The sequence below is a fragment of the Phalaenopsis equestris genome, unplaced genomic scaffold (genome assembly GCF_001263595.1).
Source record: "Phalaenopsis equestris unplaced genomic scaffold, ASM126359v1 Scaffold235191, whole genome shotgun sequence".
NCBI classification, from domain to species: Eukaryota; Viridiplantae; Streptophyta; class Magnoliopsida; order Asparagales; family Orchidaceae; genus Phalaenopsis; species Phalaenopsis equestris.
The window spans coordinates 1-27,035 of NW_018253077.1; the positions used below are offsets into that span (position 1 = coordinate 1).

The 27,035-nt window shown below is 34.8% G+C and overlaps 1 protein-coding gene across 1 annotated transcript; it reads left to right on the forward strand.

The window, feature by feature from the left end:
- Positions 1–20,392: 20,392 nt before the first annotated feature.
- LOC110039096 lies at positions 20,393–21,055 on the forward strand. Its single transcript, XM_020744049.1, has one exon. The coding sequence runs from the start codon at positions 20,393–20,395 to the stop codon at positions 21,053–21,055; it is 663 nt and encodes a 220-aa protein (XP_020599708.1).
- The last annotated feature ends 5,980 nt before the right edge of the window (positions 21,056–27,035 follow it).

Here is a 27,035-nt window from a genome sequence, read left to right on the forward strand (position 1 = left end):
TTACCTAAACAAACTAATACACTGGAGGAAGTTCCGCAGAATTCTACAGACTACAACTTACATGGGTGCCAATTAATTCAAAAACATCAAGGTGAGATGGGAGAGACCTCCTTATCCTTTCATTAAAATAAACATGGATGGAAGCTACACTAACAAGAGAGCAAACATTGGGGGAATTTTCAGAGATCATAAATGGAAGACTTTGTTGTTTTACAAGGCCCCTTATATTGCTGATGATGCTTTGGAAACTGAAGCTGCTGCACTTTTCTGGGCTTTAAATATTGCCAACAAGAACAATTGGCAGTGGATTCTTGCTGAAGTGGACTCCTCCCTGCTGGTGGAGTTACTAAATTCTAAGATGTCCTCCTCTTGGCATATTAACCAATGGATTCACAGAATCAACAAGCTTAGTACTGAAAGTAAAATCCATTTATCTTTTGTGTATAGGGAAGCTAATAGACCTGCTAATTATCTAGCTATAGAAGGTGCTCATGCTGATCATCCTGAAGTGTCCACAACTCTCTCCCCCTCCCAACAGCTACTAACTCAGGGGGACAACCTTCAAATCCCTTATCTCAGAGTGCAAAAATGATTGCTGGACTTGTGGGTGTGGACATGAATTGTTATGCCCTGTTGCTGAGATTGTGTTTCTTCTTGACAATGGGAATTCAGTTTTTTAGCTTGATAGGGAGTTAGTTTGTAAATATATATATATATATATATATGTATACAATGTTTTGTTTTCTCCCTTCTTTTTGTGTTGAGGATGTATGTGGATGGGTCACCCTTATGAGTGAGTTATGTATGTTTTGCTTTGTTCTTAGATAGGGGACCCCTTCCAATTTTTATGTTGTTTTTCTTTTGATCAACATGCAAGGAGTCGAATAATGCTCCTAACCCAAAAAAAAAATAATAATAAAAAATAAAAAAACAGTTTATTTTTCGAACATAAAAATTGTTTGTGTTCGGCTTAGCGAGCCCAACACAAGTTGTTCGCGAACAAATAGTCGTTTTGCAACCTTAGTTACGTAGCAGTAGGATTTTAAGGGTTGGGGTGAGATTTAAATTTTATTATTTATATTCAAACATCATTTAAATATAATTAATATATTTTTATTTTTTTTTTTAATTAATACTTTTAATTGATTATAAATTTCTGTAGCCTTATAGTCAATTAAATTATATATATATATATATATATATATATTATGTTATTTATATTATTATAATTATCGTTCACATATCCTTCACCCGTATACGTCCTCGCGGTGGAATGAATGTCCTTTTTTACTAAAGTCGACGTTCCAGACACATTCGCGCAGTGCTTTTCGCAATTAGGGGTCGTCCGGACCACCTTTTTTTTTATCGAGCCAAAAATGATAATTGCAGATTTTTACCTCGCCCGCGAAGCTGTAGCGAAGTGGTCATCCTCCGTAAGTGAAATCAATATTCCAGATACACTGGCGGGGTCCGTTTCATCATCCGAGGTCATTTGGACCACTTGATCAAGCAATTGGGCCAATTTCAAGCCAAACTTGCACGCGACGAGCCACATAATTTTTTTTGTCCCAATCAGAGACGTCTGACGTGCCAAATGCCAACTGACCTTCACTTAAGTGAAAGTCATAGTCTAGCAGAATGACCTTAGCTACATGCCCCTCAACACGTGCCAAAAGGTCTCGGGCGAGTGTCTCAAGCCACCGGACGCTGCGGACGAACCGTAGAACATCTTAAGCCGACATTTCTGACGACCCACAACAACTCAACTTTCTATGATATCTAGAAAGTTAGATCAATTTGGAATGAAGTTTTCTCAAATAACGTGAATGAGAAAAATTCATTCGGACAATCGATTGAGTCTCAAACATCATTTGAGACTTTAGATGAAATTAACAATAGAGCTAATCAACAATAATCTAACTTTTATAACCTAGGTTGGAAAAACCATCGTAACTTTAACTAGAATACTAATTCACGTGTGGAAATTAACAATGGGTGAAACTTCAAGTGAAACAATTGGGGAACTAGAACAACCAAGGTAATACAAACTAAAGATCTTCTTATCCTTCTGGCTTTACCAATAACCAATAAATTAAGGAGAAGAAGTTGTCTTTAGAGGAAATGGTGTTACAAATGAGGAATCAATTACAAAGTTAAAATGTTCCAATAAGAAATACTGAGAATTAACTGGGACAAATTAATAACTCACTTAGCAATAGGCCTCCGAGAACACTTCCTAATAACACTGAAGTTAATCTTAAAAATAAAAATAAAGACCACCACCATCATTTCCTCATAGACTTAGACATCAAAAATTGGATAAAAAATTTTCTATGTTTTTAGAGATATTTAGAAAGCTAACAATTAATTTTCATTTTGCTGAAGTATTGGATTGAATGCCCATTTATGTCAAATTTATGAAAGAAATTTTTCAATAAAAAAGGAAGTGTGGAGATCATGAGATTGTTGCACTAAGTGAAGACTGCAGTGTAATAACTCGGAAAAAGCTTCCTCAAATCTAAAAGAACCTGATAAATTTATTATTCCATGTATGATAGATGAAATATTATGTGAAAAATTTTTATGTGATTTGGGAGCTAGCATTAACCTCGTGGCATTATCGATATTCAGAAGGTTAGGTTTAGGAAAGATTTCACCCACTATTATAACCATGCAATTAGCTGATCAATCAATTACTTATCCTAAACGGGCTATAGAAGATGTATTTGTGAAGCTAGATAAAATTATGTTCCCTTTTAATTTCATTATTTTATATATGGAGGAAGATAAAGAATTACCAATAATTTTAGAAAGACTTTTCTATTCCACTTGACGAGCTATAATAGATGTGCAAAAAAGGAAGTTAACCATGAGATTTAATGACCAAAAAGTTAATTTTAACATTTTGAAGTCAATGAAAAATCCAATAAAAGAAAAAGATGATGAATTTTATAGAATGGAGACTATTGATTATTTAATTGATAACCATTTTTGAGAAATTTGTGAAATTAAAACACAATAATAAGAACTGGAGGATGAGAATGAAACTGATTTTAGAGATAAATCAATTGAGATAAACACTTAGTATTCAAATTATGTTCAGGAAAGTTTTGAGACTTTAGACACTATTGAAAATATTAAATTTCTTTTTGATCTATTGAGAAACCTCATGCACTTCAGATGAAGGTTCTCCATACACATTTATAGTGTGATTTTTTTGGAAACTCATCAACATTACCTGTTACAATATCCTCAAACTTAACTGAAGATCAGGATGATAAATTAATGGAAACATTAAGAAAATATAAGAAAGCCATTGGATGGACATTAGTAGATATTAAATGAATCAGCCCTTCAATTTGGGTGCATAAATTTTCAATGGAATATAATCATAAACGTAGTGTAGATCCTCAGAGGAGATGGAATCCTATAATGAAAGATGTTGTTAAAAAGGATATTTTAAAGTGTTTGTATGTTGGAGTTATTTATCCTATTTCTTACAGTGCTTCAGTTAGTCTAATTCACCGTGTCCGTAGGAAAGGGAGAGTGACTATAACTCTTAATGAACAAAATGAATTAATTTCAATAAGACAAGTCACTGTGTGGTGAATTTGTATTGATTATAGAAAATTCAATCTCACCACAAGAAAAAATCACATTCCTTTACCTTTTCTAGATCAAATGTTGGATAGGATAGCTGGGCATTGATATTTTTGCTTTTTGGATGTATATTTTGGGTATCACCTAATATCCATAGCTCCTGAGGATCAAGAGAGTAGAACTCACAAGTCATTACATAAATTTTTCTTTTAGAATAATGCATTTTAGTTTATGTAATGCACCTACAACTTTTGAATAGTGCATGATGTTAATTTTCTATGATCTAATTTAGAAAGGAATTGAGGTTTTCATGGGTGACTTCTCAATTTTTGGAACCTTCTTTGATTCATGTTCAAACCATTTAATAAGATTTATGAAACACAGTGAAAAAACAATTTTAGTTCTCAATTGGGAAAAATGACAATATATAGTTGCAGGAGGAATCATTTTAGGGCATATTTAGGGCATAAAATTTTTGAAATAGGGCATAAAATTTTTGAAAGAGGCATGGAAGTAGACCCAGCAAAATTATAAGTGATTGCTGAACTACCACCTCCTACCAGAGTGAGAGGAGTCAGAAAATTTTTAGGACATAATTAATTTTATAGGCATTATACTAAAGAATTTTATAAATTTACCAAGCCTCTGTGACATCTTTTCGAAAAAGATGCAATATTTCATTTTAATGAGGAATGCCCAAATGTCTCCAATTTGTTAAAGAAAAAATGAATCACTGCACCTACTATTGTTTCACTTAATTTGGAAAAAATCATTTGGTTTAATGTGTGATGCATGTGATTATGCTATCGGGGTAGTATTGGAGCAAAAATATGATAAGATTTTTATACTTATATACCATGCTAGTAAAACTCTTAATTAAGCTCAAACAATTTATACTAATATTGAAAAGAAATTTTTGGCAATAATATATGCATTTGATAAATTCATATCTTATGTAATTTGAGCTAAATGTATTGTGCATACTGATCCCTATGCTATAAAATATCTGATGCTGAAGAAGGATGCAAATCCAAGGTTAATTAGATGGTTCTTTATGATGTGGGAGTTTGATTTTCAAGTAGTACATAGGAAGAGAACTGATAATCAAATTGCTGATAAATTTTTAATGCAGGAAAAGGACAATTATAGTGATTTTGATATTGAAATAAATGAAAAATTTCTTAATGAACAACTATATATTATTACTAAGTGGAATGTTCCGTGGTATGCTGATGTAGTTAACTATATAATTAGTAATATTTTACTCTACAAATTATAAGCTACCAAAAGAAGAAGTTCATTCACGATTAAAGATTTTACTTTTGGGATGACCCTTATTTATATAAGAAATGTAATGATCAAGTTATTTGAAGATGTGTATCATTTGAAGATGCAATTAAATTCTAAAATCTTGAATTCCTTGGCCACTTTATTCAAAGATGTTAATATTTATGTGAAAACATGTGATATAAGTTAGAGAGTATGCAATATTTCTAAAAGGAATGAAATGCCCTTATCTTTTACTTTGGAAGATGAAAATTTTTATTTATGGTGTTTGGATTTTATGGGACCCTTTATATCATCTTTCAAATAAAATATATATTTTAATAGCTTTGGATTGTATTTTGAAGCACATTAAAGTTATTACATTACCTCATTGTGATGCTCAAAACTTTGCAAAATTTTAATAAAAAAATATTTTCACTAGACTCGGAATACCGAGAGCGATCATTATGGGTTGGGAAAGTCATTTTAAGAGCTTAAGAATTGAATAAATAACTAAGAAATATGGAACTAAACATTTAATTGCCACAACTTATCATCCTCAAACCAGTAGTTTAGCAGAAATATCCAATCAAAAAATTAAAAGAATATTAGAAAAGACTGTAAATCCTAATAGGAAAGATTGGTCTGCTATACTTGATTATGCATTAGGGCTTAAAGGACTACTTAAAATACTCCTATAGAAATCTCACCATATAGGCTCATAATTGGAAAGGCTTGTCACTTTCAAGTTGAACTGGAGCATAAAGCTTATTTGGTTGTTAAGGAATTTAATTATAATATGAAGGACACAAGTATAAAATGATTATTGCAATTAAATGTGCTAAAGGAACTTAGAAATGAATCTCATGAGAATGCAAATATTTATAAGGAAGAGATGAAGATTTGGCATGATCCAAAAACTTTAAGAAATGATCTCAAGCCTGAACAAGAAGTTTTATTTTATAATACAAGACTGAAATTATTTCTCAAAAAACATAAATCCAACCCAATTTGGGCCTATTATTATAAAAAAGTCTGTTTGTATAGTGTTGTTGATATTAATGATAAAAAATGAAAGAACATTTAAGATAAACAGACACAGATGGAAATCTTACATATGTGGAAACAAGCCTTCATATGAAGAGGCTCTGATGTTGGGTCAACCAGAGTAAAGCATTGGATATGTCAGGCTGACGACGTTAAACCATGTGCTTTGTGGGAGACAACCAATGGTTATTTATGTGGATTGATTGTTATTGTTATATGGACAATTTGATGTAGTATTGAGAACTACAAGATGTAAGAAGGCACAAAACACTAATTAAATGATCAAAATGAGATTAGGATGATAAAATTGGATGCAAGGCAAAATGGTGTCTATTTGGGCACTAACGCCTAAGCATTGAAACATGGTGCCTAAGCGCTAGTTTGAAGTGGGGTTGGCGCCTAGGTGCCAAAATTTGGCGCATAGGTGCCATAGTTTAAAAATCATTGGTATACCACCCATTGGCTATTTTAACCCACTTCTTTCCTTTAAAACCACTGTAAACTAGCCAATGGAACCCGACCCTTCAGTTTTAGGCGTGATTGAGCATATTTGGAGAAGGAATTGAGTGCTAACTTAATTTTCTTATACCAATGGTGAGTAAGAGCAATGGTGGGGCTGATGGAAGGAAGTTCATGCACAAGGACACTGAGCATAGTTCAATGGGTTCCTTGCACTTAACCATGATGGAATTACAGAGAAAATTACAAAGGGTGAGAATAAGATTTTGAATTTGCATACTAAATTGAGTGACATCTCTTACCAATTCAAACATTTGGATCAACAAGATAAACTCCAGTTCAATCATTTGCATTATTTTAGGAGGTGCAAATGAGGATGTATTAGAATAACAACATGATCAGACAAATTCTTCTGATGACTTTTCACGCTACCCTTTTTAACAACTTGTTCATGCATCAAGCTCAGATGAATGAAAAGGTAGAGGAGAATAACATTCATAATTATTAGTAGTCAGAGGTTTGTGTGAGAAAAATCTTTTGCTTATTATGTCTGATTATTGTGCCGACTTTTGTCTATAGGTGTCTCTAGTTCTGCATATTTGATATTTATGTTTATATTTTATTTTCCTATTTTTGCTTGTTGTTATGCTGTTTGTATCAAACCTATTTCTTTGTTAATGAATTGGAATTAAGTTTGTGAATTTAATTTTATGGTGTTAGTGTGCTTGGATCACTTAGATAATTAGTACTTAGGAGTTTAATACTTGTGCAAATGAAAGTTGGGAGCTTTTTAAAAATTAACTAATTATTAAAATGATGTTAAATCATTCTAATTAGGGTTCAGAGGCCTTAGGTTTGTAGTGATTACACTTTAAAATATCAAAAAAATTCAAAAATTTAAAAAATGTGGGTTTGGTGCCTAGGCACCAAAATCTGGTACTTAAGTGCCAGTTTACCATGAATTAGTACCTTAGTGCCAAATTTGCTAAACCACCAAATCAGTCCAAAAAATCGTAACATGGATTGGTTTGACACCTTTTTTGTGCCTGAAGCTTCATCTTCTTCCACTATTCACGCAGAGGATTTCATAATGCTTCTCCTTGCTTGCAAAATTTGGCAATTTAGAGCCTAAAAACCTTGGATTTCTCTTTCTCTAGGTAAGATCTACACTTTGCCTATGAATTTTTCTTCTTTCACCGTGAATTACTTCTAAATTATAAAAATACTGGAAAACTCAAAAAATATTTAAAAAAGAGTTAAAATTCATGGTAGAAGAGTTTGTTTCTTGAAAATGCTTGTAGAAACCTAATGCTTGTAGAAGCCTTTAGAACTCATATTTAGAATTTATTTGGTTTTTTACTTAATTTTGTGATGACTCCAAAAACAAAGAGAGGAAAGGGGAAAGAGGTATTCAAAAATAAGGAATTTGTGAATCTTAAAGCATAAGACCGAAAGAATGAGTTTCTGTTATCGATAAAGTTTATAGTGTAGCGAAGTTTTCCTACTCTTGGTGATGTCGTGGAAAATTCATTTTTTGCTCGTTGTTGGGAATATTTATGCTACTTTACTGCTATTGTAGTTATTTCTATGGTGTGAGAGTTTTATGCTAATCTGCTTCAAGCACTGGGATACTACTATTTTTTTGAGAGAGGGGAGTTGAGTTCACCCCTCAAAAGGATCAATGCATAATATGAGTTGCCTCCTATTTTGGGTTGCTACTATTTAGATTTCAGGCCTCCTAAGTTGAAGCTTGATGAGATCATTGCATTCCTTACGGTTGAGCATGGAGCATGAATATTTAAGAACGGGCATAAAGTAAATTTTTTTTCTTCTATGCTTAATGGCCTATCTAAAGGCTATCATTATTTCATTTCAGCTTGAATACTTCCTACAAATCATTTATACGATGTGATAAGGGAGAGAGCCATTCTAAAATATTGAATTCAAGGTATGAAACCTATTGATGTTGGCTCTCTCATCTACAGAGCTATTTTCATGTCCACCAGAGCTAGTACTTTTGTATGTTTGGGTTACCCATCCCTTATCTTTACTATTTGAAAATATTTTGGGATTAAATATGAGATTTGGAAAGAGCTACTGTAGCCACTAAAGCCTATTTTTAAGGCTAATGTGCACTTATATGGAAGATCGTGAAGTAGAGATTCTGACATTCCATCTACATCAGCTTTGAGACCTTCTACCTCTAGTACTTTCACTCATTTACCTACTAGTTTTGACAATGTGATAGAGCATTTGCAGATACAGTAAAGTGACATACTTTCTGCACATTGTCACCTTCAAAAGAATGAGGAATACTGGGATCATTTGGAACAATATTTAAAGCACAAAAGTGACTATGAAGCGAGTTTCAATACTTCCCTTGTGAGCTTTTTGAGAGGAGACCAAAGTGTAGAGTTCCCTGGTTTTATTCCTTATCTGATGTTTGAGCACCATGAGGCCATGGATCAAGATGTTGATGAAGATGAGGAGGAGGAGGAGGAGGAGTAATTCTAATGTTTGTCTTTACCTTCCCCTAGTTATAGCTGCCTTATAGTTATTTTGATTGTATAGAACATTGTTTAGCTTATGTGTACCATTGATGTGTATTTTGGACTTTTAACTTTTTATTGCACTACTATTTTTCTTTTGTTGCACTTAATATAGATCTTTTAGTACTGCTTTTGTGTGGTAATTGTTCTTTATTTTTTACTTTTCATGCTAAACTTGTTTAATTTAGATTTACTTACTGCTACAAACACTTATTTTTACTACTTATACTTGTATTATTTTTGTGTATGGAACCCTGTTATATTTAGTTAAACAGTAATTTTTTTCTCTCTTCATACCTTTTTTGTACGGTAACGTTTTAAACTATTTAAAAATTTAAGATTGGTGAAGGGAGAAACACTTTAAAAATTAAATTTTATTTGTCCTCAAATAAAGTATATTTTAAAAAATTTTTAACATAACATATGGTATGTGGTGTTATTTTTAAAATCCATATTTTTTATTATTATGAATGTTATAGTAAACTAAGTAAAAACTCTTAGTGATTAAGAATAACTATGAAGTAAAGATATTTAGTATATAAGTATAGGAATATTCTTTTACTTTTCATAGTAAGAAATATTGTATTTTCGAAACACAAATGATCTTAGATTTAGACTTTAGAAAGAATTTCATAATCTCTGAAAAATTCTTTTTGGTACCAAGTTAAGAAATGTGAGAAGTTTTTAACTTTAGGAAGAGGATATTCAAGTTCAAAATAATTATAGGCTATTCAAATATAGTAATCTTAACATGAAAAAGAAAAGAAAAAGAAAGGATTGAAAATGATCCTGAAAAAAAAACAAAAAAGAAGAGAAAAGTAAAAATGAATAAAATGTGAGGAGAAGCTTGAGGAGATGCATAATTAAAAATTGGTTTCACTTGAATTATCTTAAAGGAAGAAACTTACTTACACTTTTGAGCTTATTCTTATTTTTAAATATGTTAGTCAAATCCTTACTAGTAGAGTTCTCATATAATTCTAACATTAAATCTACCTAAGATTACTAAGTCTTACAAACTACAATTATTTTTGAAATGAATAGAAAATCAAAATTCTTAACTTAAGTACTAGTTATTCGTCATCCTTAGTTCTATCCTACATTCTTGAACATTTTTCTAAAGGTTTTACTATCACCTTAAAATGTTTATCTCTATAAATAAATTTTATACTCATTTTTAAGAAAATTATGCTTTAATGAAAGGTATTTTGTGTGTTTTTTATTTCAAGTACAAGAGATGGAGGTCAAAAAGAAATATGAGCAAAAATGGAGCAAAATAAAGTCAAATAGAGCTAAGGAATAAAACATAACCTGGCGCTTAAGTGCCAGGTAGTTAAAAGAAGCTTTTAAAAGGCTAGTTCCTAGGTGCCACAGTTAGGCTCCTAGGTGCTAAAAACTGTTTGGACTTCTGTGAAATGCATTCAAATTAATTTTGAAGAGGCATTGGAAACAATTCTCAGTTTTTTTAAGAGCTTTATTCAAAGACACAATGGGATGGTCGAAAAAAAGTTTTTAGAGAAGGGTTGTTGAAGAAGGCTTTCGCATGAGGCTCTCTTCTAGCGTGTGTGGGTGTGGAGTGAGTTGGAGTGCGTGTGAGAGTTTTTATAGTGTGTGTTTTGGTGTGTCTATGAGAGTAAGCTGTCAAAAGAACTTCAAAAGATTTGCTTGGTAAGAAGTCTCAGATAATTATTTTGTATTTGTGTTTAAGTTTTGTTTTATTGTGAAGAATTATTTTAAAAATAAAAAACATGTTTTGTTGTGTTGTTCTCATGACATATGAGTAGTTTAATTTATCTTTCTCTTTAAAATAATAAGTAATCATGTGTAGGATTAGAATTATTTAAGATTTCTCTTATTCCATACTTGTGATGTTTCATTACTTTGTACTCATTACTTTGTACTTATTACTTTGTACTTCATTTACATTTTCAATCTAGCCAATAGAATGTTAAAACCTGTTGTGAATCCATAATCACCCAAAAGGGCTATGAGTTCCTCAACTAGTAAGAATCACATTAATCTCATGGATGAGAAGGTAATCCATGGGTTAGTGAAAATAGATAGAGATATAAGTTTTGATGTGCGTAAATTGGTGAATCTATAGTAAAAAGCTAGAGCCTTTATCAGTTTTATCTAGTGTCGAAACCTAATGACTGGTTAATCATATAGAAAGGGCATGGTGGGAAATCTAGAGGTGAAAGATTAGAGTCTATCTAGTATAACTTACAAATTAGGAACTTACTCTAGGTTAGCAGAAGTTCTTTATGCACTCGAGAGAGGGTAAACAATAGGTATGCTCCTATTTGGCATTTTAATTTTAAACATTTGATTCCCACACTAACTATGATCTCGATGCATGGGAAAAAAACTTTTAAATAATCTGAATTATTCTTTATAAAATTGGTTTAAAATCTCTACATTTTATTTAAGCTTTAAAATAGAACTTTGTAGCTTTTTTTACACCTAATCTTGCTACCATATTTCCTAGATTATTGTCTGAAGTTTATGTTAAATTTTAATAGGTTTATAAAAGAAGTTTTGGGATAGAAAGATTTTCACCTTCTTTGTGGGATCGATAATAGAGTTTTAAAAGAAAATCATTTGTTACACGAAACAATATGTATACTTACATAGTACCCATAGTGTCTAAACTATTTATCAAATTCTAAGTTCTATAACTTATCTATTGAACACACCAGCCTCAAAAATATATTGGATCAATTTTTTGTCCATCTTTTGAAAACTAAATAACATCGCAATTGCGGGTCAAGCAATCATCGTGCCTTGTGTCGCTTCACCCTCACAGTTGGCGACTCGAGCCACTAGAAAGTAACACGTCTGTGACCATTGACTTTGCTGCCTATTTGATGTCAGAGCTCTAACCACTGGTAGAGAGATGACTGTGATGTGACATATAGAGACCCATTGTTTAGCCAATATCATAAAAAAAACATGTCGATTGTATTGCTTTTTTGTGTTGCAATATTTATTTCAAATATTTTCATACCTATCTCACATGTTTTTTTTCTTTGTCATTCAAAGCATGGCTTGTAAGAAACGTTGGTGTGTGGTCTGTATACCAAGAGCTTGGAGCAAGTGGTGAGGACTCCTTAAGACGCCACAAAGGAATAGCCCCTCTAACTTAATGAATTTCCTTCATAGAGTCCTTTAGGTCTAGATGTTAGAGGATTTAGGTTATAATGTTTGTGTGCTAGAGAAAAGCCCTATATGTTATGTGCTTTGTGATCCCCCTAAAAATAAAAGATCAAAACTTGCCCTTTTATTTTTTGCCCAAAATCTAAAAGCCAGGATTGTAGAAATCTTACATTTGCTACGATGATTTCATTCTTGCAATTGGAAGAATGTGACTTGCTTTTTGGTTTTGGAGAATGGAAGGTCTCACAATTTTGATGTTCTCTAGACCACAAAAGTTTTCTCCTACAAAAATCTTTTATGTCATGAAGATGCAGGTAGGTCACCTCACGTGACGAGCAGTTGATACTCCTTATTACCATCCTACCATAGAATCCAGTGAGGCATCATGGATGAGTCCAATTTCTTGGCAAACTTAATTTGTCTCATTTTATGCAAGTGTATGAGTTCATATTCCTTGCATTGCTTGATTTTTTAAAATTTCATAACAAAAATAATCTTATTTGCATGCATTATTGATTAGCCAAACATCCTTTCTCACTTGATCTATATCATCATCAATTCAATCAATTGGTCACCACCTGGCTAATAGACTTGATCACATTTTTGCTATTCAATTGAACATCCACCATTAGTCAAACTGTTTCATCTGACCCTTTTGTTGACCCAATCGATCAACTGCCATTAGAAGGATCAATTTAATTTAACCTTTTTTATCAGCTCGACCAATTGAAAATCATTGATCAGATTTCTTCGTCCAATCACCCTTTTGTCAACTCAAGTGATTGATTGTAGTGTCTTCATCAACTCGATTAAACTTTTTCATCAGCTCAATCGATTGATCACCAAAAATTTGATTAGTTCATTCGACCCTTCCCAAGGCTCGACTAACAGGTGATAGCAACAAAAATTGATTGATTAACCACATCTACAGTTTAATCGATCAACCATCCATAGCTATATCATATTGATCAATTCCACTTGAAAGTCTTATGATTACATGCTTGTCTCATACTGTTTTCATAAAATCATTCACAACTGCACCCCTAAGTGCACTTGTGAACTTTCTTCGCCATTTAGTTTTAGTTGGTGTCTATTTTCCACCTGTGGGCAACACTTTGTTTTGGTCTTCTTCACATTCTCAATTGTGGTCATGTGTTACACTCTCAGGTGTTTGCACTTACACTTGTGCACCTTTACATGTGTGCTTGCAGAACATATTGTATGTTTAGATTCATGTGTTTATGTTATATGGGTAACTATTCTTGCACACTCACCTTTGACACGCTCGTGTCTTCTCTAGGGATGGCTTACAAATCAAGCCTACACATTGTGTGATCTCCATTAACAAGTCACTCCTCCCACAATCATTTTCGACACTCACGTGTCTTCTTAGAGTCATTGGTCCTCTCACACTTACTCTAAAAATTCATGTGTCTTTCTTGGGTACACGGCTCTCACCAAGCTCAAGCTAGTCTCCTCAGCCTCCGAACCTATCTGGTACATGAGCCGAGTAGCCACATTCATTGTGACAACACCCCACACTATCATGAGCATATTCCTTGCTTAAGAAATGTGTCTGCTTGTTTTCTTGATTGATGCACCATATTTTGTATGTTTTTTTTTCATTTGAATGTGTTTTTGGTCATTTTTGGGGCAAGTTTTAATTGCACCCGGTGATGTCCTATAACCTAGGTGGCTAAGCACAATACCACTTTTGTGTCATAATCACTTTGCATCTACATGTGTTGTCTCGATCTTCTCGATACTGAAATTGGTACAATAGCTGAGTGACACCCTGTTCGTTATAATGCGACAGCTAGTGCTACCCATAAGAATGCATTGGTGGGCAATACCAACTATCACAGTGTAACTAGCATGTGTACGTTGTTTTAAGGTTCCAAGGGGTCTAATGGGTGCCACTTAAGATTTTATTTTTTTATGAGCTATTTTGAAGTATAAAAATTTACATTTTTATTACTTTATTGATTAAAATTTCAAAATATACTTTCAAAATACTTGGATATCTAGCTTAGATTATATTTTAGAACCTGCATCTAGTGGTAGGTCTTTAACTCCTTGAATCCTTAGATCGGGACTGGAGACAGCGACTCTGTCAAAAAGTACAGCAACCTTCTAACTTAAATCTGTACTCACTTAGATGTTGTGATAGAAAATAATGTTATATGGTGTACTAGGCTAAGAGGAGGGTGGTAGGAATTGGTTTTTGATGTCCTTCTTATAGTTCTCCTTTGGTTTGGTTTCGATAGCCTGAAATCACTTTTATGCTACTTTGAGTATTTACTAGGTTTGAGACATGCACACTACCATCTTAATGGAAATTTTCTTATAGAGAGCATGCTTAAGACACACACACTTGTAACAAGGAGGAGTAAGTAATGATTTGATCACTAACACTTTTCTGCAGGTGTTGTTAAGCTGCTCCCACCAGGCATGGCCCATATGCATGACATGTAGGTAGCTTTATGTACTAACCTTATTTTTATACAATTCAATTCTTTTTTTACTTTTACAATGTATTTTTTTGAGTCATTAGGAGAGTTTGTATTAGAAATAAGGTACAAGCACGAGTTCCAAGTTGACAGACAAAAGAAACTATGTGACATGGACCAAGAGCTATTTACTAGTATCACGTAACATAGTTTTAAATCTCATTAATGACTAGAATAGGATCTAGTGTGTACATATATGATTCCTGACCACCTTATATCATTTTAGGGATATGTTGCCAACCCAACGGGACCTGACCTTTTATATATTTTTTTTATTTAGCTTTCTTTACCTTTTTGTTTATTAAGTGTAATTGCTAATTCTACCCTTTCTATCTTGTGGATTGAGTGGGAATCATGTGAATCACCTAGGCTCCTTAGGACCAAAGATTAAAAATTTTCTATAGAATCCTAAAAAAGATTAAGATTAATGAAAATAAAGGATTTTAAAACTCAGAATTTTAGAAATCTATACTTTTTTGTTATGAAGTCTTCATGTCATATTTTAAATGGGTTGCATAGCATGGCCTTCTATCAAGTCAGAATTAATAGGGCCTCCACACTTATGAATTATTAGAGAATGACATTGTACTTGCAGGTCCTTATATGAAGTTCTCATGCTTCTTCAACATAACTAGCCCAGCATAGATTTTAGCTTAGTTGATTGTCTAGTGCTCTTAGGGTGTTAGAGGCTTCCCCAAACCAGACATGGAGTAAGTCCATCCTTGAGATTTTAATGAGCTTTATAGCTAGACATCTTCCCTCTTATCCACTCTAGCAGCATTCTCACCAGTTTGGCGGGAATAAGTCTCATCTATGCTCTTCCTTCCTACATAGGGTCATTTGATTATAGTCTCCTTCTCTTGATCTTAACTATTAAGGTCTCCTTAGATGACACGTTTCATGGATTGCTGATAAGGGGACCTTCGATTGTGTTGGCAGTCATCAACATGAGAAAGTGGTTTGATTAAAATATATTTAATTTAATATATATATATATATATAAAATGATGGTGGCGGCTGAGGAGGGAAGTGTTCTGCTAGGGTTTCTGGAGGGATGAAGTTTGGAGGCTGCTGGCTGAAGAGGTGCTCTAAGGTGTTTGTTTGTGGATGTTATTTCCTTTCTGGCTTCTTCTCCAAGTAGAGGTGGATCTTTGAGTGTATTTTCTGCTGGATTTTACTGTTCCATTGGTTCTCCCCTTGGCTACTCTATAGTTGTTGGTCTCTGTTCAGACATGGCCACACCTATTGATGCTGCCACTGACTCTCTTTGGATGAAGGAAACTTATGCTAGGGTTGTTGGAAACTCTACTAATGTTTTACAGTACTTGGATCATTTGGTTTTCCCTCAGGAATTTCATGACACTGCTGCAGGAAAAGGAAGCTGCCCTTGCATCCATCCACTTGGATCCAAGGAGGGAGAAACTGTTGTGTTCTTTACCAACAGAGAAATAACCTCTCTAAAAGAAGATGTGAAGTTTACCTTAATAGGGAAGTTTCAATTGTGACACCCAAGAATGGAGCTAATTAGAAATTTCTTTGAATCACTTAAATTTATTGGTAATTGGAAGATAGGGCTGTTGGATGGAAGGCATTTACCCATCCAATTAACTATTGAGGAAGACTATGCCAGACTTTTTGCTAAACAATCTGTAATCATTGCTGGAACTACAATGAAAATTGTAAAATGGACCCCTGACTTTGATCCAAGTAAAGAACCACCAGTTGTTCTTATTTGGTACAAATTCCCTGGGCTTCCACTTTCTTTCTTCAAATTGAATGCACTGTTTAACATAGGGAGAGCTCTGGGAACACCTTTGAAAGTTGATTCACCCACTTACAACAAAGCCAGGCCAGCATTGGCCAGAATACAAGTGGAAAGAGGCATCACCCTCCCTGAAGTGAAAAGAATCTGGATTGGCTCAGATAATGATGGTTTTTGGCAAAATATTGCCCCTGAACAGAAGCCTTATTACTGCCAACACTGTAGAATGTTTGGCCATACAGTTGAAAGATGCTACAGAGTACATCCACCAGTTAAGAGAAACACTGGTAAAGATTATAAGGAAACAGGCAATATAGCACTACAAGCTAAAGCAAATTCTACTAAAGATACACAGCTGAACAACAGGAAGGATGACACTCAAAGAAATAAAGATTCACTCCCAATCACTAAAGAAAAATCTTCACCAGTGGAACCTTCAGGTGTGCCAACAGAAGGTTCCCCTACAAACAGAAACAATGGGACTGCCTCTACCAATATTATCAGAAAGGAATTTCAAGAAATCACTACAGTCACACCCTCACCTTCCCCTATAGGGGGAGAACAGTCAGAAATTCATAGCATGGCACCTGAGGATCAGATCATTGCTGGTATTCAACAGGCAATAGAAGATGATTGGCAGGTACAAACAGCTAGAAGAAAAAGAAAACAAACAAATGAAGTTCAGAAATTACAGCTGGGAGGATCTAAACAGGGTGAGAGTAAAATCAATCTCAAAATTGGTTCTCCCCATCTACATAAAGGAAGAACCAGGTCAAGATCACAACCCTCATTACCAATCCAACAGACAAATGATTAATATCCTTTGTTGGAACATTATAGGAATTGACAATCCCCTCTCCCTTAAAAGAGTCTCCACAAATATAAACCTTGGTGCATTGTGATCCTAGAGCCTATGGTTCACAAAAACCATCAAAAGCTTACCAAGAAATTCCCTAGATTCAGTAACTATGCTAATATCAATAATAAAATCTGGATTTTTTGTAGAAAAGAAATCAGATGGAATATTATGGTCAATCATCAACAATTTGTACATTTTAAGTTTAACTTTGGTGGCCATGTGGGATTTGCTACCTTCATTTATGCAGGTTGTAGCAAGGAAGCTAGAAAGTAGCTGTGGAGTTGCCTGTCAGATATCAGTCAGCTGATGGATTCCCCCTGGATTGTGGGGGGAGACTTTAACAGCATTGCCTCTACTGCTGAAAAAATTGGGGGTAGAGCCCCTGACCTTAATAAGATGAATATGTTCACTGATAATATCCACAGGGCTGGATTGTTTGATTTGGGATACAAAGGTCCTGCTTTTACTTGGAAGAGGGGAAAAATCTGGGAAAGACTTGATAGGTGTCTGGTCAATGATAAATGATATAATCATTTCCTTCTCACTTTTGTTACTCATCTTAGCCTTGGTGGTTCTGACCACAGACCCATCCTTATCAGCATCACCTCCTCATAAAATACAGCTTCCCCCTCCCCATTTAGATATCTAAATATGTGGTCTTCTCATCCCTCTTACAATCCTTTCATTGCCAATCTTTGGTTTGGAATGGGATTACACGGGATTACACATTCTGATCCTATTATCAAACTCAGCCTATTACAGATCAAAACTGCTAAAGCACCGAGGAGTTGGAGTTGGGAGACTTTAGGGCATGTCCTTACAAATGCGCAGGAATTGGAGAAGGAAGTCCAAAGAATAAAGCAACTTGAACAGGAGGGTTTAGCTGAGGAAAAAGACCTACTAACTGCCCAAAATAAGCTTCTTACTGCCATTGAGTACCAAGATCAATATCTAAAGCAAAAAGCTATGATGCTGTAAACTACTTCAAAAAACTGTTGACTCAAGAGAATAATCATAGATGCCCCATTGATCCAGAATTGTTCAGTGATGATAAGGATTACACTGCCAATCTAAAACTAGCTGATATTCCTGATGAAGGGGAGATTTGGAAGGCTATTAACTCTATTGATAGTAGCAAAGCAGCTGGTCCTGATGGTTTCACAGCTAAGTTTTATAAGAAATCATGGAACATTATTAAGCCTGAAGTGATTGATGTTGTAGCCAGTTTCTTTCAAGGAAATAATCTCCCAAAGTATTTCAGTGCTTCTACATTTGTGCTGATCCCCAAATCAGAGATACAAACCACATGGAATCACTTCAGACCCATTTATCTAACCACTGTACTCAGCAAAGTGATCAGCAAAATCGTTGTCAATAAACTCCAACCTCATCTTGAACATATTATAAAGCCCAACCAGACTGCATTTGTGAAGGGGAGATCCATTATTGACAACACTCTATCGGCATAGAAACTTCTGCATGACCTGAATAAGACCTGCAGAGGTGGCAATCTGATATACAAATTGGATTTGAAAAAGGCTTATGATACTATAAGCTGGGGATTCATCTTGGATGTTCTTGTTGCTTGAGGATTTCACTCTGACTTCTGCCAGCTGATACATAGATGGCTTCACAACAATGATAATTCTATTCTCATAAATGGCAAACGCTTGGGTTCTTTTACTGCATCCAAAGGTTTGAAGCAAGGGGGTCCCCTATCCCCCACTGTGTTCATTATTGCAATGGATTATTTGTCTAGAATGCTTGATGACTCCATCCCAAATCAAAACTATACTATTTACCATCATAGATCCAACATTGCCATCACTCACTTGATCTATGCTGATGATATCATGGTTTTCTCTAGAGCACACAAAAATGCTGTTAGGAAAGTGTATCAAACTCTTCAAAGATTTCAAACGCAGTCTGGTATGTGTTTTAGCTATGAAAAGTGACTGTTGATCTTTAATAAGCATACTAAACATAACTGCAAACAGTGGGTTTCTAGCTATACTGGCTTCTCTAACTCTCAGCTTCCTATCAAATATTTGGGAACTATGCTGCTTACTGGTAGGACCAGGCAAATTCAATTTGAAGATGTCATGGATAAGATCACTACCTACCTCAATGGGTGGACTCACTCCTTCCTTTCAAATGGGGGCAGAATCACTGTATCGAAAAGCATACTAACTACTTTCCCCTCTTATATCCTACAGGTGACTAACATCCAGAAAAGTACTCAGATACAGATTGAAAGAGCTTTTAACAGATTCTTATGGTCTGGACAGAGGCAGTAGATGCATTGGGCTTCATGGAAAAAAGTAGCTAAACCTCAACTGGCTGAGGGAATTGGGTTTAAGGGAATCAATCAGCTATTCCAAATAAACCTATGTAAGCTTTGGATTAAATTTAGAGCTCAGACTTCCCTGTGGGCTCTATTCATGAAGGGAAAGTATTGTAAAAATCAGCACCCCACCCTTGTTGAAAGGAAGTTAGGGGATTCTAAAATTTGGGGCAAAATGCTTCATATAAGACACATTGCTGAAAACTTATTCATTTGGGATCTGGGGAAAGGAGACTTAAATTTTTGGCTGGATAAATAGTGCCCTAAAGATTGGTTGTCCACTATTAGTAACAACCCAAACCCTGATCTCAAGGTGGCTGACTGTTGGGTGGATGAAGATTGGTAACTACTTAAACTTTCAGAAATTCTACATGCGAACTCCATAGAAAAAATTGCCAGCATCAACATCAATAGAAGTAAACCAGATAAAATTTTCTGGCAGTCCTTCTCAAATCAAAGCCTTACTAAAGCCATTTATTCCAAAATCTTCCAATGGGAACATCTATCCTGGAGCAAAATCATTTGGAGTAACTATCTATCCCCCCCTCCATGTCCTTCTTCTGTTGGAGGGTCTTTAACAATCTCATTCCTACTGATGGTATCCTTAAACTAAAGGGGCTGAGAGAACCTTTTGTATGCAAGTTCTGTAATCAGGAGGAGGAATCATTGCTACATCTTTTCTTTAAATGCAATTTTGTGCAGGCTGTATGGCATCAACTGCTAACCCAATTGAACATTGACAAAAATCTCTTTACCTGGGATAACATCACCACTTGCTGGCAGTCTTGGAACAATTGGAACTATGCTCCAATACCTCTTATTGCTGCATGATTCACTTGGATGGAAAGAAATAAGGTTAAGTTCGAAGAAGGCAGACCAAAAACTGAGAGGGTAGTCATAAACAGCATTTCTCACCTTAATAAGATGATTGAATACAAAAGATTTTCCAACATCTCCAAGTCTTACTCTTTGGGACAACCTGACAAGAAATATGTTCATAGGTTTTTTTGGAACCCTCCTGATCATCAAACAGTAAAGGTAAATACTGATGGAAGCTTCAATAAGACAGGTGCAGGTGTTGGGGGTGTCTACAGAAATCACCTTGGGCAATGTCTATTATACTTCCACATCCCCATTGAGGCTACTGATGCTGTTGAAACTGAACTAATGGTTGTTTATTGGGCTTTGAAAATTGCCAAAATGGCTAGCTGGACAAAATTATGGGTTGAAGTAGATTCTACTGCTGTTATCAAGATATTGAGGGATGATGATCTTATACCCTGGCACCTTATCTATTGGACCAAAAAGATTAGAGAAATTTCATCACTGATAAATGTACAGTACACTTTTATCTTTAGAGATGGCAATCAGCCAGCCAATTGGCTTGCCATACAAGGGTACAATTTACAAGAGTTATCTGTTGTTGTCTCCCCTCTTCGTACCCTTCAGTTTCTACTGCAGGGTGACAGGTTAAAGGTCCCATATTTCAGAATTGCTAACTAAGAGCTAACATGATTGTTCACTTCCTGCTATGATCTCTCTCTCTCCCTCTCCCTCTCCCCCAATCTATTCTAAGGTTTTCTGTATTACATGCTAGCTGGGATCTATGTCTTTCCCTGGCAAAATTTTGTTGTTAACATAGATTGTATTGATTTTTTGGGAGTACTTATGATTCCTGTATTGAATCATTAAGTCTCCATTTGTCTTTCCCATCTTGTAACCCTCTTTTATCAACATGTAGGGAGATTTATACATCTCCTTTTTTTTAAATATATATATATATATATAGATATATATATATAGAATGGTGCTGGCGGCTGAAGCTCTGCTAGGGTTTCTGCGACCATGAATGCAGCTGGCCTACTTTCTGGCTGGAAACTCCTTCTTGCTGGGTGAATTTGTGGTGGAGTAAGTTTGGAGCTGCTTCTAAGCTTACTGAATCTGTTACGGTTCTCTTTTCTGCTTCCCGGGCTCATTTATTTCAAAAAGTTATTGTTCTATTGTTGTTTTGTGAGGGTTTTTTCAAAACCCTCCCAATGGATAATCCTATTGATCTTAATACAAAAATTCTGTGGGCAAAGGCCACCATTGCAGATGTTGTAGGAAAGAGCTCTGACTTTCAAGGTGATGTTGAACATATGGTGTTCCTTAGTTCTTACCATGAAGGTGTTAGAGATAGTGAGTTCCCCTTCATTAAACCTCTTACTAAGAAGGCTAGCAAAGTGGCTACTATTTTTTTTTATGCTAATATTTCCTCGTTATCTTTGTACTTTAAGTTTATACTTATTGGTAAATTTCAATATGGGCACCCTAAGATGGAGGCAGTGAGAAAACACATTGAAGATTTAAAGTTACGTAGTGATTGGAAGGTTAGTTTAGTGGATGGAAGACATATGTTCATTCACCTTTCTAGGGCGGAGGACTATGCAAGAATTTTCTCCACACATATTCTTTATATTAAAGGTATAGCTATGAAGATCCTAAAATGGACTCCTAATTTTTTATCCTAACCAGAACCAGCCATTGTGCCTATTTGGTTCAAGCTGTCAGGACTAAAACTTCATTTTTTCCATCATAGTATGTTGTTTACCATTGGTACTGCTTTGGGCAGGCCACATAACCTTGATGTCCCAACTTATAACTTGTCTCTCTCCTCAGCTATAAGATTATTGGTGGAGAGAGACATCACACTGGCTGATGTTGATGAAATTTGGTTGGGTACTACCCATAATGGCTATTGGCAGATGTTGACCTCACTTTTGGTTGAGGTTTAGTTTTTTCCTCTTTAGTAGCCTAAGGTCTAGCCATAGGACTTTTCTATTAACTATTCTTAGAAAAGTAGAAAAAGCACCCTCACAACTAGAAATTCTACCATCTTCTTTGCTCAATTTGAAGTTCCACGTATTGATTCTAACCTCTAATTACTTAGTAGGTGGGGTCACTATAAGGGAAACTCAAGATGAGTCACCCTTCGGACTGCTGGACCTTAAGGTTGACCCTGGGTGTTGGTCTGGATCTAAGGCACTCACTACACTCATCTATACTCACAATCACTCATAACCCTAAACTCAAATTTATAGCCTAGGTCCCTTGATCTTTTTGGGATACTCATGTAGATGGTCCCCTAAACCTACCGGCCCTAGGGCTATGGGTTGACTAAGACCAGTACATAGAGGACCCAAAATGGGATTTCCTTTGGTCCATGGCTCATTTAGGGTGATTAGTTACCCAATTCTATCAAAAATACCTTTCTTGGCCTTTTGCCCCTAAACACCCCCAAATTGCCAAAATACCCCTCCATAGCATAAAATTTCAAAAATTCAAAACATTCCTAGAAAATCTCAATAAATTAAATATTCCTAATTTCATTTTTCTCAACTATCACATGACCCAATTTGTCCAATTTGACCATATTTAACCAAAGCCCACAAATTTTCCTTTAAGGGCCCAAATTTCCACAAATTCAACTCAAATGTCCATCAATTTGATCTCAATTGACCACAATTCCAATACTAAAATCAAAATAACTTTTGATATGGCCTAGTTAAACCAAATCCAAGCTTAATTGGCCCATGATTTGAGCCTAATTCTAATTTAGGTCAAAACCCCAATTTTGACCATATGACCTAATCTCACCAAATTGAATGCATACCCTAGTCAATTAGCCCCAATTAATGTTACACAATCTTCATAAAATTCCTACATATCAAAATCAACTATCAATTGGCCTTGGTGAAGCCTCAAATCCATTTGATTTTGGCCTAAATCCTAAATTTCCAAATTCAGCCCCAAATTGGCTAAGTCCCCAAATTTCACCCAATTGATTCACGCTAAGTCCCCAAATTTCACCCAATTGATTGCATTAACCCCAAAATTGGCATCCAATTCATGTTTAAGGCTCTTCATAGGATCCCTAATGACCATTTACAACAATCAATTTGGACTTAACCCAAGGCTACCCCAACCTAGATCCAAGCCTACCCCAACATGACAAAATTGACTAAAATTCAAAATTCCCTCAAATTGACCCTTCAATTGAGCTCAAAACCACTTCCATCCTTCACCAAAGTTGTTCCTTATGATAATATACACCAAATTCAACATTGATTTGGCTCAATTGACATGGAAAACCTAGATCAAACCCAAGATTTCATCATTTGCACCCACTTGGACCCATGCACTAAATGTGACCTAACCACCATAAAGGCACCAAATTAACTCCCCCAAAGCCATTAGTTGGACCTAGTGACCAGTTCAAACACCATGAAACCACTTGAATCAAGCTATGGACTAAAGGTCCCCCAAATTAAGGGATACTGTTTCCAACAATGCATGTGCTTGAGATATCCTTACCAAAATTAGGTATCATTGCACTAAATTGTTGTGACATATTCCCTTGGGTTCCCTAAGCTCCTAGCCACCTCTCCCTGGCCGGTCGGCGAGACTAGTGGCCAAAAAAGTTCAAAATGGAGAGCCACCCCCATGGCACCTCACCCAAATCAAACCTAGAGGCCACCTCAGCCAAATTAATTGATGGAGCTCCTCTGCCCTCCACCTATGCACCACAATGCACCCAAACTTATGCCCTGAGAGCCACCCGATGGCCATTTTTATAAAAAAATCCCCTCTAAGACCCTGGGAGGTGTGCTGAAATTTTCTCAGAGAGGCTTCTCCAAACTTCTCACAGAGCTTCCTTAAGATCCCCTCAGTGCATTTCAACTATTTTCCCCTACTAACTCTCATTGTCGGAGCTCAATTTTGAGTTTGAAACCTTACCGAAAACCAGGACAGAACCTAATACACCTCCACAGTCCACGAAACCTAAATTAACTGCACCCACACCTTCATAATAGTGAAAGAAGATAAAGCCCCATCATAAAGCCCCATCAAATCCCCATCCCCCTTCCACAGAGCCTCTTCCATAGCTCTAGACCAACACTCGAATTTGAGCTTGGTTCAATCCACACCTAGGCCTTATACCAAAACTAGGGAGTCAATCCCTAGTCTCCTTAGACCCTAAGGAATGTGCCAAGAACCTCTGATTGAAGCTTCAATTCTCAGAGCAAAGGTATAAAACCTCACCTCCTCCCGAGCCTATTTCGATTCTCAATTTGCTGAACGTTAATTTGATTGCTTAATTACCATATGGATGTGTTCTTCTCACTTAGACAAGTATATAGGATCAAACCCAAAGTGATTTGGTTGACTCTAGGCTGAGATCTTAGGGTTTTAGTGTGGACGGTCACGGGATCAATCTATCGGGGATGATGACAGGGAGCCGTTTGATCAAGCGTGTATGGAGTGGAAGGAGGAGATCAAGCTGGACAGCGCTTCGGGACATAAATCGCGGGCCGAGTCAGCAGCTACGTGGACGGCGGTGTCCAACCAAAGCGCGCCACTCATGCCTTCGGAGCTGCCTAGGATCTAATTAGTACGCGCGATTTAAATAGATAAATAGGGATTTTTCTTATTTATTTAAATACCCCTAACTTAGAAAATTCATAACTTTATATAGAAAAATCAAAAAAATAAGATAAAAATACCTCTTGCTCAGTGAACAGAGAACAAAAATGTGGAATAAATTTCAAGTGCATTTGATGCATATTTTATTTTTAGTTCATTAAACACTATTTCAAATCATTTGATTCTCCATGCATATTGACACATCACCTTGGCTTGAAATTTTGGCATGTTGTAGCCTCTACCAAGGGGAAACACCCTCTAATTTTTCTAAAGTGAGAGGAGGTTTCTGAACAGAGATCCATATTTTTCAAGTTTTTGCACATTATTTACTTAAAATAATCATAAAAATTAGCATGTTAATTAAAAAATTCCAAGAAAATTTTGATTTCAAGAAAATTTTGGAAGGTCCACTATGACCAGAAAAGCTTTTGAAAATAATTTCATGGGTCAAGTCATTTAAAATATACCAAATTTTCACAAACCTTAAATCAATAAGATAATTAATTTTGGAAAATATAAACATTTAAATGAATTTATTTTTAGTCTCCACTATGGCTCCTGATCTAGATTACTCTCGATAAAAATTTCAAAATATTTTGAGTTTATTTGATAACTTAAGTTGATTTTTAAGGATAAACATTACTTTGGGCATTTAAATGATTTTTAAAACATCTAAATACAATTCAAAAAATTATGAAACTTAATTTTTTTAACTCTCTGTGATTAGGGGAATTTTCTGAAAATAAAATCATATTTAAAATAAAAACTTGACTTTTAACCTATTTTAAATATTTAAATAATTAAAAATTCCTAAAAATCACAATAATAATAAAACTCATGAAAATGTTCTAAATTTATTTCTAATCACTTAGGAACAATTAGAGTATTTTTCCTGGTTTTTTAAATAAAGATATTGAATTTTAAAGCTTAAAAATGATTTTTAAAGGCTAAAAATGAGTTTTTATTAAAATAATTCCAATAAATCAAGAAAGTTCTTAAAAATATAAAATATTCTTCTTTGAGTTCTCTGATCTCACGGAGACTTTAAGAAAAAAAAAACTTAGTTTTATCCATTTAAAATATTTTATATTCAATAAATAGCCTAGGATTTAAATTAATTCTTAAAATTTAGATAAAATTCCAAAAATCATGAAATTTGGTCTAAAGATTTCCCTAGTTTAGGTCTACCTCCAGTAAAAATTTCAAGGGATTATAGGTCACCTTGGTGAAGTTAGAAATTTTCTTTGAAAAATCATACTTTTGCCTAAAAATAATTATATAAATTAAATTAAATTTTTTAAAAATCATTTTTTTTCCTTTGATATCTTAATTGACCCATTAGTGAGGTAGGATAAAAATTTCAAAGCCATTTGAATTGAAATTGATAAATTATGTAGTGTTAGAGCCTTAGGAGCAAATGTGTAATTTTTGAAATTTAGCCTTAATTAACATTTAGGCTTAACCTCTGATCTTAATCAATTATTTTGATGTTTGAAACACAAGGAGTTAATTGGTAGAAACCAATCTCACTTTCTTAATTGAAAAAGATAAGTTAATAAATTTCTAAATTATTAAAATTTAGAAGTTTATTAAAATAAAATGAATCATGACCACCTAAAGATTAACCTTTTCAAAGCTATATAAGACACTCACCTAGGTCTTAAGGACTTAGTAGTGACTTAAGTTAAACCAAGTTTCATTTAAATGAGGATTAGAAAAGTAAACATCATTGAAAATTAGAACATCTTTCAAACACTACAAGCCCAATTAGAATTTGGCTAAGTGTTCCAACAATACTAACTTGCCTCATTAAGGGTCTTCACCAACGTAATTTTCAAAATTAAATTATAGATGATAATTACCCTATTCATAGGGATAATTGAGACATCAATGTTCATTGAGCATTAAGGGTATTTACAGGATGAATAATTAAGCAACATAATCAGTTTAAAAGAACCCGGGATTTTCCACCAGACAGCGAGAAAGTAGCATCAACCTGCTGCTTCTTTCCCTAGATCTG